Source organism: Lissotriton helveticus, chromosome 3_1, assembly GCF_964261635.1.
Source record: "Lissotriton helveticus chromosome 3_1, aLisHel1.1, whole genome shotgun sequence".
NCBI classification, from domain to species: Eukaryota; Metazoa; Chordata; class Amphibia; order Caudata; family Salamandridae; genus Lissotriton; species Lissotriton helveticus.
Window position 1 is genome coordinate 1776084497 of NC_136061.1, and position 19722 is coordinate 1776104218.

A 19722-nucleotide genomic window follows, 5' to 3' on the forward strand; every position below is an offset into this window, starting at 1 on the left:
TGAAGAATTTTCAAGAAACTATTCGTTTTGCAGCGTGAATCTTTTCTGGATTCACATGCTGTGCATAGATTTTGTAGCAGTTTGCTAGTCCAGTGGTGGCTGGGTGGAAGATGAGCGTTGGTTTGTGAAAAGATGATGTAAGACCTTTTGTCCCACTTGTGCTTCCTTATTCATTTGGATGTCCACACAGTAATGCTTGTAAATGTGTGTATGGAAGACCAGGTAGCTTCCATGCAAATGTCCTGAATTGGAGTATTTGCAAGGAATACTATTGTAGATGCCTTCTTTCTTGTTGAGTGAGCCATTGGCGCTCCTTGTAATGCCTGACCTGCTTGTTTGTGTCATAACTGAATTGCTTGTGCAATCCATTTGGTAAAGGTATTCTTGGTTACTGGTCTTCCTAAAAAGCTTTTAGCAAAGGAGACAAGGAATATGCTACTTACCAGTATGCATCTGTTCTTGGCATGTAGAGCTGCAGAGTCGTACACTTTTGCAATAGATCGCCACCTGGTGTTGGGCTCGGATGATTGCAGGTTGTTGTCTTCTTGGAAGAAGTCTTTGTAGTCACGAGATAGGTGACTCCTCCCTTGCACAATACTGCGCATGGTCATCGACTCCATCCTCAGATTGTTTTTCGCCATGATGGGAAATGATGGAGTTAGTAGAAGTAAGGAGAAAGGATGTCCATGCGTGTGCATCTAAGTAAGATGAGTACTGGAACGGATACAAGTCCCGGGGAGGCGGGAGGGCGTGTACAACTCTGCAGCTCTACATGCCAAGAACAGATGCATACTGGTAAGTAGCATTTTCCGTTCGAGGCATATGAGCTGCAGATCGTACACTTTTGCATCGATTGTGCAGCAGTGTCTCCCCTAGCGATGGTCGCTTGTATCCGTTGCAGTATTTTGAAACAGTGTTCTAAGGACAGCTTGGCCTACTGCAGCTTGCTGCTTGGCTTGCACATCAACACAATAGTGTTTAGTGAAGGTGTGTATTGTAGACCATGTTGCTGCCTTGCATATGTCCTCTAGTGGTATTTTTCCTAAGAAAGCCATAGAGGCTCCTAGTTTGCGAGTGGAGTGCGCTCTAGGAGGAACCGTTAGTGTACGTTTAGCTTTTTGACCTATCTGAATACACTTTACAATCCATCTGGCAATTTCTCCTTTAGAGATGGGATTGCCTTTGTGTGGGGAGAGAAAGATACAAATAGTTGTTTTGTCTTTCTGGAGGATTTAGTCCTGTCTGTGTAGTATAATATAGCTCTTCTAACATCTAAGGTGTGTAAAGTCCTTTCTGCAACAGAGTCCGGTTTTTGAAAAAATACTGGTAACTCTACTGATTGGTTAAGGTGAAAAGGAGTAATAACTTTTGGCAGGAATTTTGGATTGGGTCTAAGAACCACTTTGTTAGGGTGTATTTGAAGAAATGGTTCTTCTATTGTGAATGCTTGTATTTAACTTACTCTTCTGAGAGAGGTGATGGCAACAAGGAAGGCAGTTTTCCATGTTAGGAATTGCAGTTCACACTTATGTAAAGGCTCAAAAGGGGAACCCATAAGTCTTGTAAGGACCACGTTTAGGTTCCATACTGGCGCATGTGGTAGCCTAGATGGGATTATTCGTTTTAATCCTTCCATAAATGCTTCTATTGCAGGTACTCTATTTTGTAAATAGGCTGCAATTGCAGCTAGATGCAGGCGCATGGAAGAATAAGCCAAATTGGACCTTTGTAGGTGTAGAAGGTAGCAAATAATATTTTGAATGGAAACATCCAGTGGATCAATGTGATTGTTGTTACAGTATATTGCAAATCTTTTCCACTTAGCAGCTTACCATGCTCTGGTAGTGGGTCTTCTAACTTCTTTAATTATGTTCATACAGTCTGGTGATAAGTTTAAGTAGCCAAACTCTAAGACCTCAGGAGCCGGAACGCCAAATTCAGTTGGTTTGGTTCTGGGTGCCTTATTTCTCCATGGTTTTGTGTTAACAGGGATGGCGTGAGCTGTAATTTCTGATGTGGAACCAGTGAGAGATCTAGTAGCGTGGTGAACCACGGCTGACGTGCCCATGTGGGGGCCACTAGTATTAGTTTGAGAGACTGTTGTCTGAGCTTCATACTACTAGTGGAATGAGTGGGAAAGGCGGAAAAGCGTACGCAAATCTGCCTGACCAGTTCATCCATATCGCATTTCCCTCCGACCGTGGGTGTGGAAACCTGGAGGCGAAGGTTGGGCATTTTGCATTTTCGTGGGTGGCAAACAGATCTATCTGTGGATGTCCCCACTTTTGGAAGAATGGTTGGAGAACTTGTGGGTGCAGCTCCCATTCGTGAATCTGTTGTGACTGACGACTCCACAGATCTGCTATCTGATTGTGAATTCCTGGAAGGTGTTCTTCTGTCAGGTGTATGTTTTGAGGGATGGCCCATCTCCAAATGTTCTGTGCAAGCTGGAACAGTTGCAGAGAGTGTGTCCCCCCCTGTTTTTGTATATAATACATGGCTGTCATATTGTCCGTCCGGATTAGAACAACTTTGCTTTGTACTTGAAAAGTTTTGAGTGCAAGGAAAATTGCTAGCAACTCTAAATGGTTGATGTGGAACTGTTTCTGTTGATTGTTCCATTGGCCTTTTGTGGTATAATGCAAGAGATGGGCTCCGCATCCTGTGAGGGATGCATCTGTCGTGAGCACTATTTGTGGAACAGGGTCTAGGAACGGCCGTCCCTTTGTCAAGTTTTTGGTGTTCCACCATTGCAGAGAGCGATATGTATGGCTGTCTACCAACACCAGGTCTGTGAGCTGACCTTGAGCCTGATTCCACTGTTGTGCTAGACATTCTTGTAGTGGGCGCATTTGCAGTCTTGCGTGAGGAACTATGAAGATGGAAGACGCCATCATGCCTATTAGTTTCATGAACACTCTGGCTTGAAGAGAGTGTTGGCATTGAAAAACGGAGACTAAGTTCTTAATGCTTTGAATCCTGGCTTGACTGGGATACGCTAGAGCTGCCGATGTGTCTATGGTAGCTCCTAGATATTGATGAGCATGCAAAGGCTCTAGGTGCGACTTGGTGTAGTTTATTGTAAACCCTAAGTCGTGTAATGTTTGAATCGTTTGTTTTGTGTGTTGTAAACACTGGTTGAACGATCTTGCTTTTATGAGCCAGTCGTCGAGGTAAGGGAAGACATGTATCTGTTGTCTTCTGAGATGTGCTGCTACTACTGCTAAGCACTTTGTAAACACTTGTGGCGCTGTTGTTACCACGAATGGAAGAACTTTGAACTGATAGTGTTGTCCTTGTATGATAAACCTTAGATGCTTCCTGTGCGCAGGATGTATAGGAACATGAAAATAGGCATCCTTTAGGCCTAGTGTCGAAAGAAAATCTCCCTGTTGTAGTAATGGGAGTACTTGTTGTAAAGTGATCATGTGAAAATGATCCGATTGTATGTAGTGGTTGAGGGGCCTGAGGTCGAGAATTGGTCTTAATGTCCCGTCCTTCTTGGGGATTAGGAAGTACAGGGAGTAAACTCCTGTTCCTTGTTCCTGTAAAGGGACCACTTGAATAGCATCTTTTTCTAGAAGTGCTAGAACTTCCTGTTGAAACAGAGTTATGTGTTCTGCGGACATTGGACGCTGCCTGGGTGGTATGTTTGGGGGGGCTGCTGTGAGTTCTAGGCAGTAGCCATGTTGGATAATCTGTCTTACCCACCTGTCTGTTGTGATGGAATTCCAGACAGGTAGGAACTGTGATAGTCTGCCCGCCACAGGAGTGGAATGCTGTAGGGGATGCAGAGGGAAGTCACTGTTTGGGAGTGGAAGAGGAGCGGTTGTTGTTATTACCTCTACCTCTTCCCTTATTGTTCTTGGCTCTGTATCCTCCTCTAAAGTAGCCTTCATTAGAGGAGGTTTGTGTGTGTGTCTTAAAAGATGATGTGGTATCTGTGCCGGTCTGCTTGGAGCCTTCTTTATAAAAGGAGAGGCGAAAAGAACTTCTAGTCTGGGTGGATTGTAATGCACCCATAGACTTAGAAGTGTTCGTGTCTTTCTTCATCTTTTCTAGTGTGTTGTCTACTTCCGACCGGAACAACTGGTTCTGATTGAAGGGCTGGTCCAGGATGGTTGTCTGTACTTCTGGTTTGAAACCTGAAATGCGTAACCATGCATGACGTCTGAGAATAACACTAGTATTAACTGCTCTGGATGCTGTGTCAGCTACATCTAGTGCGCATTTAATTGAGGCATTAGATATTAATTTGCCTTCTTGTAAGAGCTCTGCTGCCTGATCCTTGTATTGATCTGGTAGGTGTTCCATTAATTTTTCTAGTTGGTCGCAGTGAGCCCTGCCGTAGCGTGAGAGTAAGGCTTGTGCGTTTGCTATGCGCCATATGTTTGTAGCTTGCGCAGCAATCCGTTTCCCTGACGCATCAATAATTTTAGATTCTTTGTCAGGCGGGGGTGTGTCACCAGAAGTTTGGGAATTGGCTCTTTTACGTGCATTTGACTTTTGACACTACCAAAGAGTCTAGTGGCAGATGTCCCTTAATGTAGACTGGATCAGCTGGTGCTGGTCTATACTTTTTTTCTATTCTGGGATTTAGCACCCTACATCGTACTGGATCTTTAAAAATGTCTGGAGCATGTTTAATGACTCCTTTGATCATGGGTAATAATTGAGTAGACCTTTGTGACTGCTCAAATGTGTCTAATAAGAAATCCTCCTCAATGGTATCAGAGTGAATTGAAACTCCATGTTAAAGGGCAGCTCTGCTTAATAGATGATTAAACCCAATACTATCCTCTAGAGGGGAAGGTTTTGTTGGGTAGTACTGAGGATCAGGGATGTCTGGCACATTGTTTGGTGGAAAATTATATGCATCGTCATCCTTGGGATATTCTGGATTGACATCCTCATCTAAAGGGTATGTATGTGGTCTGGTACGTCATCCCCCCCACCTAAATCATACTCCTCGTCAGTGTGGTGTGATGATGCAGGAGATTGAACAGGAGAAGTTATAGGTTCAATATAAGGAGGGATAGGAGAGGAAGAAGGTGAAGGAGAGGAAGGGTGCATTGGAGAAGTTGCACAATCCTTCTTTTTGGCAGGAACCACAGGTGGAAGTGGTGTGTCTGCTGGTCTTTTCTTATAAGGAATTGCTTCCACATGTCCAATTTTTGGAGTAATATGGACTTTTTTCTGTCTAGGATCTGGTCTAAACAGTTCTTCCTCTTCTATAATCTTCTTCGGCGTCGATTTTTTCGGTGCCGATAGGGGTTGCTTAGTGTTCTTTGCCTTAGGAGGAGTGATTGAATCCTGTGGCAATTTTTTCGGTGCCGAAGGTGGTTTAGGCTTGTCAGAGGGTTTAGGCGTGTCTGTATCAGGCCTTGGAGTCTTTGGTACCGATATTGGAGATTTTGGCGTGGAGACAGGTTTTGTTGGGCCTGCGGCGCCGGAATCTAGCTTCCCTTCCTTATTTTTTTTCCTTATTTCTGGAACCGGAGAGTTTCGGAGTCGAAGCTTTCGGGTCCGGTACGGTTCCTGGCTTCGGCACCGATGTGTCTTTTGGTTCGGGTGCCGAAGGGTGTTTGGGCACCGAAGGGCGTTTTGGCTTCGGTGTCGAAGAGTCCTTCGGTGTCGAAGGATGTTTCGGTGCCAATGGAGGAGGTGGAATTGGCACATGTGGTTTGTTCGGCGCCGAGGCACCGGAAGGCGTAGTCTTTTTCCTTGGAGCCGAGCCCGAAGGCGAGGCGTCGGAGGGTAAATTTCGGTCTCGGCTGGGCCCCATGGGCGGAGTGCTGACCGCTGCCTTTGGCTTGGGTAGTGTATGTTGTGCAGGGGCAGTGGTACTCACGGGCTGCCGAGACGGTATCGAGTAGTCTGAGTCCTCTCCCCCTGATATAATATGGAGATCAGGCAAGTCTTCCTCGGCGACGAGTGGAGCCTCGTCCTCGGAGATATCTTCGAGTGGATGTTCGTCTTCGAAGACGTCCTCTCCGACGATCTCCTCCTCAAAGATGGCCTCCGGTGCTGACGCTGATCTCCTCATCTCGTGTCGACGGGCCCTACGATCCCGAATGGTCTTCTTCGATCGGAAGGAGGCACAGGCTGTGCAGGTCGACTCGTCTTGTTCTGGCGAGAGACAAAGGTTGCAAATCTCGTGATGGTCGCTATGAGGGAATTTTGCTCGACATACCGGGCATCTCTTGAATGGAGTTTTGTCCATGAGGCGTAGGCTGTACGGCGCCGATAGGCCCAACGGCCCGCATCGACGCACCGGAATGTAGCTGGTGATGTCGAAAAGTCTATTCGATGTCGAAAAAAGTTTATCTAAAGTTTCACGCTTCGAAAATGCAGAAAAAAGTATTTTCTAGCCGGAGCAGAAAACTTTCATCCGAACCCAGTGGCGGAAAAAAACAATCTGAGGATGAAGTCGATGACCATGCGCAGTATTGTCCAAGGGAGGAGTCACCTATCTCGTGACTACAAAGACTTCTTCCAAGAAGACAACAACCTGCAATCATCCGAGCCCAACACCAGGTGGCGATCTATTGCTAATTGTACAATCTGCAGCTTATATGCCTCGAACCTAATCTTTTTCAATTTTCGAAGATTCTTCTCTCCAAATCCTTGGAGCTCCTTCTGTGAGGACCCAGACCCAACGGCGGAAAAAAAAGAATCTGAAGATGGCGTCCAAAGGTGGGAGTTTCCGGAGGAAGCACATCGACGTCACAGAAGGACACCAAATGGTGGTATGTCGACGCCCACCAACAACAAAAACAAAACAAACAAAACCCAGAAGAAATACTACGATTCCAGACTTAACCACTAGATGGCGTAATAATGCACAGCATGTCAATCCAGAAAAGATTCACGCTACAAAATTTACCTTCCTTGAGGCAGTGTCAGCGTAATCCATAGTGCATTGTATGTTCACATTGGAGTTTACTTTCCCCTCTGCCATGTGTTGTTTCCTTTTGCCAAACACTTCCAGCAGGTGCTTGGTCATGTGCTTTAGCTCCTCAGTGGTGTCTTGTGGTGAGAGAGCAGTTCTACTGAGTTGACAATTCTGCACTGGGTGACCGTCGCCACTGCCACTAGCTTTTCTGCAGCGTCAATTTTTCTGCCCATCTTATCTGGAGGAGGGGCATCCCCAGTTCGGCATAAACTCTCTTGTTGGCTGTGTGTACAACCTGGTATACACCGAGTTATCCAGGGCAGGCTTGTATTTCTTTTCAACCTTCAGGATGACAACTTGCACCTTGACTGGGTACTTGACATTTTCAATATTGCACTTGATAATACTTCTAGCATAGGCAGGTATAGAACAGACCTCTCAGTCTTCAAATGCCTCCACCACAACGTGGTCTTCCTCCTTGACAACATGAAGTTTTGGTTCTTGGTGGTCTGCAGCCCTTGACATAACGATATGGCACTCCTTGATTTCATTTTGGGTAGTGGGAGGTCAGGTGGAGGCCTGAGCAGGATAGGTGTGTATGTCAGTTACGTTCTGTGAGTCAAAATGGTTATCCTCACATGAGTAATCCTCCTAAGGATCAGGCCACACATCCATCTAATCGGTGCACTCAGCATTAACCAGTTTAATTATCATGTTAGCCAAACACTCAGGACCTCCTCAACCTTCCCCGTCCTAGTGGCTATCAAGTGTAGCTCCTCCACCATGGCCCCTCCATCATACCTCTACCCCACTTCAACACTGTGGGTCCCCTATTCGGCAACTAATGAACGATATACAGCACTTCACCAAAAGCAGACCGAGTGTCGCAATTTATGCCGTCCCTGAAGCCAAATTACTGCACTTACCGTCACGCAGGGGTACGACTCAAGAAAGAAATTCCGGATCCTATCTTATGCCAGGGGATAATACTAAGGTAAGGAATCTATGCCTAGAACTCTCTATCAGATACCAGCTGTTACCAATACACAGAGTGCGCACTACATGTTCAAGCCATATGCTGGTATGTGCCTTCTCACTCTTGGGAAGGGAAATAAAATGTATATAATTCTTAACTGTACAGGCCCAGAATTTCACTAATCCTACAAGTGGACGTTATGGCCACTCAAAAAGCTGCCTTTCAGGAAATAAAGTAGCCTTTTGAATAGGCTCAATCGGCTCAATCGGGTAATACAATCATTTAGAATGGACATCATTAAGTTACCAAGGGACAGTCCACTTAAAATCGAAATGCTGGCACGCCAAACAGCTTTCATTGTTATCTTGAGGAAAGCACAGATTATAAATGGACGTTGGTCAGATTGCACCAACTCCACGTGACAGGAGAAATCAAACAAGGCTTCTATTCTAACCCTTTCCCTTCAAAGAGTTGTTCTCAAGTGACCTGAAAGGTAGGATGCAAGGATACTACTGTTCTGGCATTGAGTTGGTTTCTTTTGGTGGTCTTTGCTGTTCAGCACCATTTATTCTTGTTTGAGTAGTGCACATAATATTAATTTCACTGTTGTAATACAATTTTGAAGACAAGAGCACTAAAGTTTACCCCGAACCCCGAAGGCAGGAATAAAAATATAAGGTGAAACACTATAGGCTGAAGCACAGTGGGTTTCAGCAAAGTAATCATTCTTCAAATCGAACTTTATCTTTAAAGTAAATAAGCTGTAACATTCTGAACGCCAGCACTATATGCCAGGATATCTACAAAAATATGCTGCTAACACTGCATTATCTCAGCTAAAATGGTCAACATTTTAAAATATATCATAATTTTCAAATTTCAAAATAAGAAATGTGCCCATTGTTGTGTGTTCCGGAACTGCCACTTAATGGCGTAGATAATCTAATTTTTATGACTATCAATGAAGTGCCTATGTATGAGTGACCTTCTAGGTTAATCGTCAAAACAATTTCTTATTAAAAAAAGAACAAGAAAAATGAAACATTTGTACACATCTCATTGGTGTGTCTCTTTAGCAAATCACTAAAACTGAGACATGCGCGCACCACAGCACAATACACTGTATGTATGTATGTGTGTGTGTGTGTGTGTGTATATATATATATATATGTATGTATGTATATAAATATATATAAATATATATATATATATATATATATATATATATATATATATATATATGTATATGTATGTATATGTGACTGACAGAATATGAAATGTACTGAGCAACATACTAAGTACAAGCTCCAGGGCCATTGTGTAAGGAAAGACAGTTAGAACGAAGTAGACCAGACCAGTAAAGATGGCGTTTTTGCTGCTCACCTGCTGCTGCTGCTGTTGCTGCTGCTGCTGGTACATGGCAGGCTGCTGGCCAGGAAAGGGGCTATTAGAAGGGGTGCCCTGAGCTGGAAACTGATTGCCATACGAGTCATGTCTGAAGGACAAGAGAACCATCTCAAAATATGATGCTTCACAACTGCTTCCAAAAAGCAAAAGTCATGTCTGCTCTTACCGTTGCTGCTGTTGTGGATAGCGACTAGGAGAATACATCCCTGGTTCTTGGCTTGAGGGCATTATGCTTGCCTGTTGTGTTCCAGTCGCCATGTTGCTATCTGGCCCCAAACCAGGCTCAGCCCTGTTCAAAAATATAAAACATAGTTAAACCGTCAGGCAAGCAACCTAGAACAGAACACTTTTTTTTGTTTTTTAAAGACTGAATCATTTTGAGATGGAAGGTAAGTGGTCATCAAGCACAAATTAAACTAACCATCACTGGGATTTCTTACCTGACCCGGTCATAGGATCCTCCATAGGGGTAGTGCTGTCGCTGGGCCATGCCCATGTTCCCCATCCCTGGTCCAGCAGCACGGTTATAAGGGTCTCCTATACCACTATTGGGCCCTTGTGAAGAAGACATATAAGGATCGGCTCCTAGAGAGGTGGGATAAGAAATAAGTTCAAGTAGAAAGATAACAAAAAGTGCCTTCTAATGCACTAAAGGTGTCTTTATTAAATTATAAATATTGATCTTTGCCTAGGTCCAGGAACATTTGTTTTACAACATATTTTTAATTGTATACTGTAATGAAGTCATTTTCTGTCTTTAATTTTATAACTTCATTAAAAACGAAAACTTTAAACAAGGAATGGGCTGTAATGGAACATGTTACTTACCTGTTATTGTTTGTTTATTGATTATTTGTGTTGTGAATATGCATGCAGAGTGAACTTCCCCAATCTAGTGTTTGGCTTGCATCAGCTCGAGTTACTCTTCCCAAATTTTGTTCCTGGTGTTTGGTGAAGGCGTAATAGGAATGAGCGACACTCACAATGCTTCAATACACAACCTTTTCCTTTTATGTATTTGTCTGCCATAGGGCTCCGACACACAACTCTGTTACAAAGTCAGAAAATACAGAAAGACCATTTGATTCTCTTCTTCAAAAAGAAAACTAAAAAGCAGACAATTTAACTAGCTTTATCATTATTAAATGGAGAGTGCTGTGGAAACCGCAGCATATTTCAATGAGTAAAGTACAGGAAGGATCTCGATGAAAACTTCTTAAACCATTCTCCTGGTTTTACCAGAGTGTCAAGCAGGAATCTCAAGATACTCATAACCAATAATAATATCATTTCCACGACTTCTTGTTATATCCTCCAGAAGCAGAGGAAAAACAAAGGGTGGGAGGGGGTTTCTTGAGTGTGTGATGGTAATACTCTCAGATAAAATTTATAGAGAGGATTTAATATACAGCCAACCCGTTGTAACGGGTGGGAAGGGAAAGAGACCCTTTTCTTTTAATAGCCCTCACTCACTCTAGTAGTGACATGCTTCATCCTCGGGCTCACCCCAACTCCTAAAGGTCGGGTGGGCTCAACCATCTTCCAGGGACCACTTAAAGATACAGTGTATGGGGGCGTACCATTAAAGATAAATTTACTCACCCACTCTTAAAGAATTCTTTAATAGTGGAGTGGGAGGGAAGGTTAAAATTATATATAGAAACGGGTATCAGGATATGACGGTCCTATAACCCTAGAATCAGCACCAATATGTTTGCCCTTCTTAGCTGGCTTAAATAAGTCCAGGGCTTTCGTCAGGGTGGGACGTAAACCTGGGGAGCTCGTGAACGAGTAGGTTTCAACAGGGCAGGACCTTTGACAAATATGTGACTACAAAGCCTCCCTCCTGAGCTCCCCTGGGAATCATTAGCCCTGCGTTGATGGGGTAATTCCTCATCCAAAACTGGTGGCAAGTATTAGGCTTATTCCAATTTATTAACACTTAGAAGTGCACTAGGCAAGTAGTGGGTATGCACTCACGTCTTTGGGGGGAGTAACCTCTTTACGCCCCACCCTGACGAAAGCCCCAGACTTATTTAGGCCAGGCCAAGGGTCAGGCAACCTCAGCGGCACTGGGACAGCCGGGTGCAGGGATCAAAGGGGAGATGGAGGCCCAATGTGATGCATTGGAGCCGGGGTACTCGAAAGAGCACCAGTTGCTGGTAGGTATCTGATGGTTCCAGGACATGGCCCAGGGATCAAGGTGGAGCACAAATGGGGCCACAAAGGAGCACAGACAACGCATCACCAGAGGGACTCAGGCGGCAGGGTGCAGAGAGCAAGTGGCATCAGATTCCCAAAAGAACTAAATAGGGGTTGTCAGATGAAGAAAAATGCTGCAGGCTCTTTCCAGGAAGTTCCATTAGTAGTAATGGGGTAACCCTGTGTCCCTCAGAACCTGGGTATATATATGTATAGGAGTGGTACTGTTGCTCAATATAACTAATATATCATAAACGTTTAAATCACATACATAACAGACTTCATGTAGGATATGTCGATGATGGTTCAACTAAACTTTTCAAGAACTAAATAGGATAAATAGAACACACCACAGAAGAAAAGGAAAATGCTACTTACCAGTATGCATCTGTTCTTGGCATGTAGAGTTGCAGAGTTACACACTGTGCATAGATCGCCACCTAGTGTTGGGCCCGGATGTTTGCAGTTTGTTGTTGTCCTGAAAAGTTCTTTGGAGTCACGAGATAGGTGACTCCTTTGGACCACATTGCGCATGGGCATCGGCTCCATCCTCAGATTGTTTTTCGCCATTAGGGAAATGATGGAGCTTTGCAAGAAAAGGAAGGATGCCCATGTAAGCTGTATCTAATTAAGATAATACTGGAACAGACAAGGGTAGCCGGGGAGGCGGGTGGGCTTGTGTAACTCTGCAGCTCTACATGCCAAGAACAGATGCATATTGGGTAAGTAGCATTTTCCGTTCGAGGCATATGAGCTGCAGATTACACACTGTGCATACATTGTATAGCAGTACCCACTCTTAGCGGCGACCACCCCGATCTGTTGCAGTATGTTGGAAATAATATTTTGAGAACAGCCTGGACCACATTAGCTTGTTGTTTGGTTTGCACATCTACACAATAGTGTTTTGTGAATGTGTGCGGTGTAGACCATGTAGCTGCTCTGCAGATGTCATCTAAGGGAATGTTCCCTAAAAATGCCATTGAAACCCCTATTTTCCTTGTAGAGTGGGCTTTAGGGGGAACAGATAACGTACCTTTAGCTTTGTGGTAACAAATCTGTATGCATTTGACAATCCATCTAGCTATCCCAGATTTTGAAATGGGATACCCTTGTGTGGTGGTGAGAAAAACACAAAACGTTGTTTGGTCTTACGAAAGGGTTGTGTTCTCTCGATGTAGTATAGCAATGCTCTTTTGACATCTAGGGTATGAAGAGCTCTTTCTGCTACTGTATGTGGCTGCGAGAAGAAAACGGGCAGTTCCACAGATTGATTGATGTGGAAGGGAGAAATGGCTTTGGGCAGGAATTTTGGATTAGTACGTAGAACGACTTTATTATGATGCATTTGCAAAAAGGGTTCTTGAATGGTTAGTGCTTGTAGTTCACCAACTCTTCGCAGAGAAGTAATAGCTACTAGGAACGCAACCTTCAAGGTTAAAAATTGTAGTTCACATTTATGTAAGGGTTCGAAGGGATGTCCCATTAGCCGTGTGAGAACAATGTTTAAATTCCACACAGGTGAAGGTGGTACACTGGGAGAAATTATTCTCTTAAGGCCTTCCATAAAGAATATAATAGCAGGCACTCTGAACAGAGATAGATGCTGTCTGTTTTGCAGATATGCTGCCATTGCAGCAAGATGCAGTCTAATAGACGTGTATGCTAAGTTACATCTTTGGAGGTGAAGTAAGTATCCTATGATGTGTTGGATAGACACGTCTAAGGGATTCATATTATTATATATCTCCGCCTCTCCCATGTGGCCTCCCCAGCCCTGGAGGGACGCGTCCGTCACAACTACGTGCTCCGGTTGGGAAAGGGAGAGGGATCTGCCGCTGACCCAATCGCGGTCCGTGAGCCACCACTGCAGCTGTCTCGCAGTGCCCTCCGAGATCAGGACATGGTCGGATAGGTTGCCCAGATGCTGGGCCCACTGAAACTTCAGGTCGCACTGCAGAGCCCGCATCCGCCACCGGGCGTGATGCACCAGAAGGATGCAGGAGGCCATCAGCCGCAGAAGCCGCAGCGTCAACCTGACCGAGTCCCGGGATAAAGGCTGAAAGAGTGGAATCAGTGCCTGAATATCCCGAACCCGCTGTTCGGGAGGATAAACCAGAAACTGCGCCGAGTCGAGAACCGCTCCGATGAAGAGGAGCTTCTGAGAGGGGCACAAGTGTGACTTCGGCACATTGATGGAGAACCCTAGCTGGTGCAGGAGGTCTGCCGTCGTCTGGAGGTGGCTGACGACTGTCTGGGGCGAGCCCGCCTTCAACAACCAGTTGTCGAGGTAGGGGAAGATTGAAACCCCTAACCTGCGCAGATGAGCTGCGACCACCGCCATCACCTTTGTGAACACCCATGGGGCGCTGGTAAGGCCGAAGGGGAGCACGGTAAACTGAAAGTGCTTGTGGCCAACCGTGAACCGCAGGTAGCGCCGGTGGGCCGGCAGGATGGGGATGTGGAAATTGGCGTCCTGCAAGTCCAACGCTACCATCCAGTCTCCTGGGTCCAGAGCAGCCAAGACCTGAGCCAGTGTCAGCATCTTTTCGGAGGAAGCCGTTGACGTTCCGTAGGTCCAAGATGGGGCGTAGGCCCCCTTTGCCCTTCTTGGGTACCAGAAAGTAGTGGGAGTAGCAACCACACCCTACTTCTGGCCCAGGAACGCGCTTGATGGCCCCGTTGGCCAAGAGGGCCGTAACTTCCTCCTGCAGTAGTCGCAAATGATCCCCCGATACGCGGTGGTATTGCGGTGGCATGGCTGGAGGGGTCGCCTTGAAGGGGAGGGAGTAGCCCCTTCGGACGATTTGCAGCACCCACCTGTCCGATGTGACAGTGCGCCAGTGGAGGAGGTGATGGCGAACCCTGCCCCCCACTGGCGTCACATGGGCCTGAAAGCACGGACTAGGAGGGTTTTGAGGCCGATGCTGCGGGGGAAGGTGTGGACTGTCCTCGCCGTTGTCCCCGACCGCCGCCACGGCGGTTTCCACGGCCGCCACCGCGTTGGATATTACTCTGCGATGCGTGGCTGGCAGCACATGTGGGGGCGCCCCTTCCTTGGCCGCGAAAGTCACCCATTTGCTGGCGCGGGGCTGAGAGGCCCAAGGACCTGGCCGTAGCACTGGAGTCCTTAAAGCGCTCAAGCGCATGGTCTGCCTTGTCGCCAAAAAGGCGACGGCCATCAAACGGCATGTCAATGAGGGTATTCTAGACATCGGCCGAGAAGTTGGCGGACCTCAACCAGGCGTGGCGACGAATCGCCACCGGCGTTGCCATCGCTCTGCCCAGTGAGTCGGTGGTATCCAGCCCACACCGGATAGAATACCGTGCTGCATCTCGGCCTGGCCGAATTTAGACCGTACCTCCAACGGGCATTCTGGCAGCACGTCCGCGACCGTATCCCACAGAGAGTGGGTGTAGCGGCCCAAGAGGCATGCGGTGTTAGAAGACCGCAGTCCCAGACTTAGGGAGGAGAATACCTTTTTGCCGTACTGCTCATACCTCTTGGATTCCCTGTCAGGCGGAGCCGACGGGAATGCGGTCTGGGAATTCGAAGCCTGGATAACCAGGCTCTCAGGGGTGGGGTGGGTGGACAGGAAACAAGGGTCGCCAGGGGCCGGGCGGTGGCGTCTGGCCACGTTCCTATCTACAGGCGAACCTGTAGCGGGCCTGGACCAAGTGCCCAACAGAACATCGGTCATGGCCTCATTAAACGGCAGCAGAGGCTCAGCCGAGCTTGACTGCTGTTTAAGGCCCTCAGTGAGGAGGTTAGTCCTTACGGCCGCGACTGGGAGCTCAAGGCCCAAGGCCTTGGCCGCCCGCGTCACCACCACACTGTAGGCCTAGCGGACTCGTCTGGGGGCCCTATCTCTGTTTTTAATACATGGCTTTCATGTTGTCCGAGCGAACTAACACAGCTTTGTTTGATACTTGCTTTTGGAAAGCTTTTCAGTGCTATGAATATAGCTAGTAACTCCAGGTGGTTGATATGGAGTAACTTTTGCTGTGGTGTCCACCTGCCTTGCATAGTGTGTTGCAGTAGGTGGGCTCCCCAGCTGGAGAGCGATGCGTTCGCTGTTAAGACTATTTGGGGAACTGGCTCTAGGAACGGTCGCCCTTTGGAAAGGTTTTTGGTGTTCCACTACTGCAGAGAGCGATGAGTCCGACCGTCTACCAACACAAGGTCTGTTAATTGACCTTGAGCCTGGTTCCATTGACGTGCTAAGCACTTTTGTAGAGGACGCATTTAAAGTCTTGCATGGGGGACTATGAAAATGCAAGAGGCCATCATTCCTATAAGCTGCATGAACACTCGTGCTGGAAGGGAGTGTTGTGGCTGCAACTTTGTGAGAAGAGTTTGCATGCTGGCTATCCTTCCTGGAGTGGGATAAGCTAGCGCTGTTGAGGTGTTTATTGTGGCACGAGGTATTGTTGTACTTTGGATGGTTGCAGATGAGACTTGGTGTGGTTTATTGTGAACCCCAAGTTGTGGAGCAGTTGGATTGTGGTGTGAGAGTGTTCCACACACTGGTTGTATGAGCTGGCTTTTATGAGCCAGTCGTCGAAGTACGGGAAGACGTGGATGTGCTGTCTTCGCAAATGTGCTGCCACTACAGCTAGGCACTTGGTCAATACTCTTGGTGCTGTTGTGACTCCGAATGGGAATACTTTGAATAGATAGTGCAGCCCGTCTATTACAAATCTGAGATACTTCCTGTGAGCTTTGTGAATGGGAATGTGGAATGATGCGTCCTTGAGATCTAGAGTAGCAAGGAAGTTGTTTTGTAAAAGGAGAGGAAGGACTTGTTGGAGTGTGACCATGTGAAAGTGGTCTGACTGTATGTATATGTTTAGCGGTCTGAGGTCTAGAATAGGCCTTAGAGAGACGTCCTTCTTTGGGATGAGAAAGTATAGGGAGTAACCCCCCTTGTTTTGTTGGTGCATAGGAACTGGTTCTATTGCACTTTTTTCTAGCAAAGATATTACTTCTTGCTTTAACAGTGATAGATGTTCTTGTGACATTGGACGCTGTTTGGGTGTTATGTTTGGGGGGGGGCAGAGGGGGGTGGGGGGGTAGATGTTAGTTCTAGACAGTAACCTGACTGAATAATTTGTCGCACCCACCTGTCTGATGTAATGTTGTTCCAGGCAGGAATGAATTGTTGCAGTCTTCCCCCCACAGGAGTGAAATGTTGGGGGGGAAGAGGAGGAAGTCATTGGGTAGGGGTGAAGGCAGAGCGGGAGTTGTTGTTTTTGCCTCTACCTTTGTTGTTGTTACCCCTGTAACCCCCTCTGTGGTAGCCCTTAGTGAATGTAGATTGCTAGGGGTTTTGTAGGAAGTGGAGGGGCTGTCTGAGGAGTCGCCTCTTGTGTTCCCTCTCTAATATGAGCGACGAAAAGAACATCTGGGAGCTTGCTGCTGCAAGGCTCCCATAGATTTTGCTGTGTCGGTGTCTTTTTTCGATATTAGGGCCAATTAAATGCGTCTCATCAAATGGCTGATTTAGGATGGAATTTTGTACCTCCGGTTTAAAACCTGAAATACGTAGCCAGGCATGTCTACGCAAAAGGGTACTGGTATTGATTGCCCTTGAGGCAGTATCTGCAGCATCTAGGGCACAACGAATGGAAGTATTAGTGATATTTTTACCTTCTTCTATGAGTTCATTGGCCCTATTTTTATAGTTGTCTGGTAGATGCTGCATTAAGGACTCCAGTTCATCCTAAGGTGCCCTGTCATATCTTGCCAACAGCGCTTGGGTATTGGCAATGCGCCAAATGTTAGCTGCCTGTGACACTGTTCGTTTACTGGGGGCGTCAAGGAGCTTAGATTCTTTATCTGGTGGTGAGGCCTCACCTGATGTTTGTGAATAAGCATGTTTACGTGCATTAGATACTACTAAAGAATCTAGTGGTGCTGGACCTCTAACGTAAACTGGATCTGTCGGGGCAGCTTTGTATTTTTTCTCAATGCGAGGGTTGAGGACCCGAGCCCTGACAGGATCTTTAAAAACCTCTGTTGCGTGCTTGATGACACCTTTAAGCATTGGCAAAATGGCAGTAGAACTTTGTGTATTATCAAAAGTGTCTAATAGGAAATCTTCCTCCACAGTATCGGTGTGCAAGTCAACCCCATGGTACTGGGCAGCTCTTTGGACTAGTAGGTTAAAACCTATAGTGTCCTCTGGTGGGGAAGGTCTGAAAGGATATCCATCGTCTTGTGGGACGTAAGGCACATCAGGGGTGCTATAATCATCCCATGGATTAGGTGACTGAGGGGGGACTATTAGTCCCTGCTGGGTCATGTGCAGCCCCACCTGTGTCATCAGAGTCTGTATCTACATCATCATCAGGATTAGTGGATGGTGTAGGGAAATGATGTGGTGGAGGAGGAGGAATAGTATGGGGGGGGGGGGGGAGAAGGGACCCTTAATGGAGAGGTTCCAATGTCTCTCTTCTTAGGAGGAGGAGGAGGTGCAGGCGCCTCCAGATGTCTCTTCTTGGAGCTAAGAGCTAGTTGGCCTGTCTTCGGATCCTTTACAAGAGTTTTTTGAGTAGGATCTGTGTGTAAAAAGTTCTTCTGTGTAGGGCAGATCCTTCGGCGTTGAAGTTTTCGGTTCCAGAGGTTTTTTCGGCACCAAGTCGGTAGCTGGTCTAGGGTCTTTTGGCCTAGAAGTGTGACCTTTTAAAATGTCTTTTACCGGAACGTGTTTTTTGCGTTCCGGGTGTTTTTTCGGCTCCGAAGCGTGTGAGTCTGGACCTTTAGGAGTTTTTTTACTCGGCTCAGAGTGCGGTTTTGGCATTGATGAGCCGCTGCCAGTCTTCGGCGCCAAGTGCTTAGGTGTCGGAGCAGCGGTTGGCGTGGTTGAGGAAGATGGCTTCTTCTTCGGTGTTGGTATGGGATCGGCACCGGAAATAGGCTGACTCGAGCCTGAGCCGCCTGAAGGCTTCGTGGGCTTCTTTGCCGGGCCCGAAGGCGGGGCGCGGGAAGCAGTCTCTCGGTGTGCACCCGGGCCCGAAGGTGAGGGTGTGACCGAAGCCTTTTTTGAGGGTGTCGAGGAAGGGTTGGGATCGCCGGTCTTACTTACGACCCGTTGAGCTGGAGTGATGTCCTCGATGTCTGAGTCTTCGGCATCAGAGGAGCTGGCACTTTCTTCGGCGTGCTGGTGTTCTGGCACATCGACGCCCTCTTCAAAGGTGTCGTTGGGAATCGAAGCTGACGAGCGAGCCATTGTTCTTCGAGCTCGTCGGTCCCGAATCGTCTTTTTGGAGCAGAAAGAGGCACAAGCGGAACAGTCTTTGGCCTCGTGCTCCGGTGAGAGGCAAAGGTTGCACACCTCATGTAGATCTGTGTAGGGAAACTGCGACCCACATCGAGGACACTTCTTGAATGGCGTCCTTTCCATGAGCCAGAGAGTAAGGCATAGGTAGGCCCGAAGGCTTTCGTCGACGACCGGAATCGAAGACTTCGAAGTGGTGAAGAATCGCGTTGATGTGGAGCGCGATCGAAACAATACAGTCGAACTCGGTGAGGATTGCCCGCCGAAGGAAATTCGGTTCCAAACTGGAGCGCAGGAAACACATCCGAGCCTGATGGCGGAAAAAAACAATCTGAGGATGGAGCTGATGCCCATGCGCAATGTGGTACAAAGGAGGAGTCACCTATCTCGTGACTTCCAAAGAACTTTTCAAGACAAAAACAAACTGCAAACATCCGGGCCCAACACTAGGTGGCGATCTATGCACAGTGTGTAATCTGCAGCTCATATGCCTCGAACAAATTGTTGTCAAAAATGACGATTGTATTGTATGGATATGGCATTTACATGTAAATTCATATGGCTGTCAATGAGGCAATACAATCTACGGCAAGAACGTGAATAAAGTGCAAGAAAATATTATACAAACAAATACAGCTCCCCTACCCCCGGTCTTGATGAAGACCCGCCTCTGACGCATAATTAGCTGAGCTTCCACCCAGGGTCGAAATGTCGACGTTGCTGTCATGCTAGTCCATGCAGCTTCCCTGACCCTACTATAAAGTCACATTGGGTCCCAGGATTCATGCTTAAAGAAATGGACAGTTCAACATAAACTGTATTTGTTTGTGTGCTCCGTCCATTATCTCCTTGTGTTTGCTTTGTACGCCCTAAGTTGGCGGGGTATGCTCAGACGTGAGTCACTTGCTCACTGGATTCAAGCTAGCCTGGCTGATAAAGGGTGTTACCCAGAACCCATTCCC

The 19722-nt window shown here is 46.8% G+C and overlaps 1 protein-coding gene across 1 annotated transcript in view; it reads right to left on the minus strand.

Moving 5' to 3' along the window:
* The window catches only part of ARID1A (AT-rich interaction domain 1A), a 579170-nt gene that overhangs the window by 80405 nt on the left and 479043 nt on the right, over positions 1 to 19722 (minus strand). The window contains exons 15-17 of the mRNA XM_078682637.1: positions 9719 to 9863; positions 9445 to 9567; positions 9255 to 9366 (exon numbers count right to left, since the gene is read on the minus strand). Coding sequence (XP_078538763.1) covers positions 9255 to 9366; positions 9445 to 9567; positions 9719 to 9863 — 380 coding nt within the window. The remainder of the gene's footprint in view (positions 1 to 9254; positions 9367 to 9444; positions 9568 to 9718; positions 9864 to 19722) is intronic.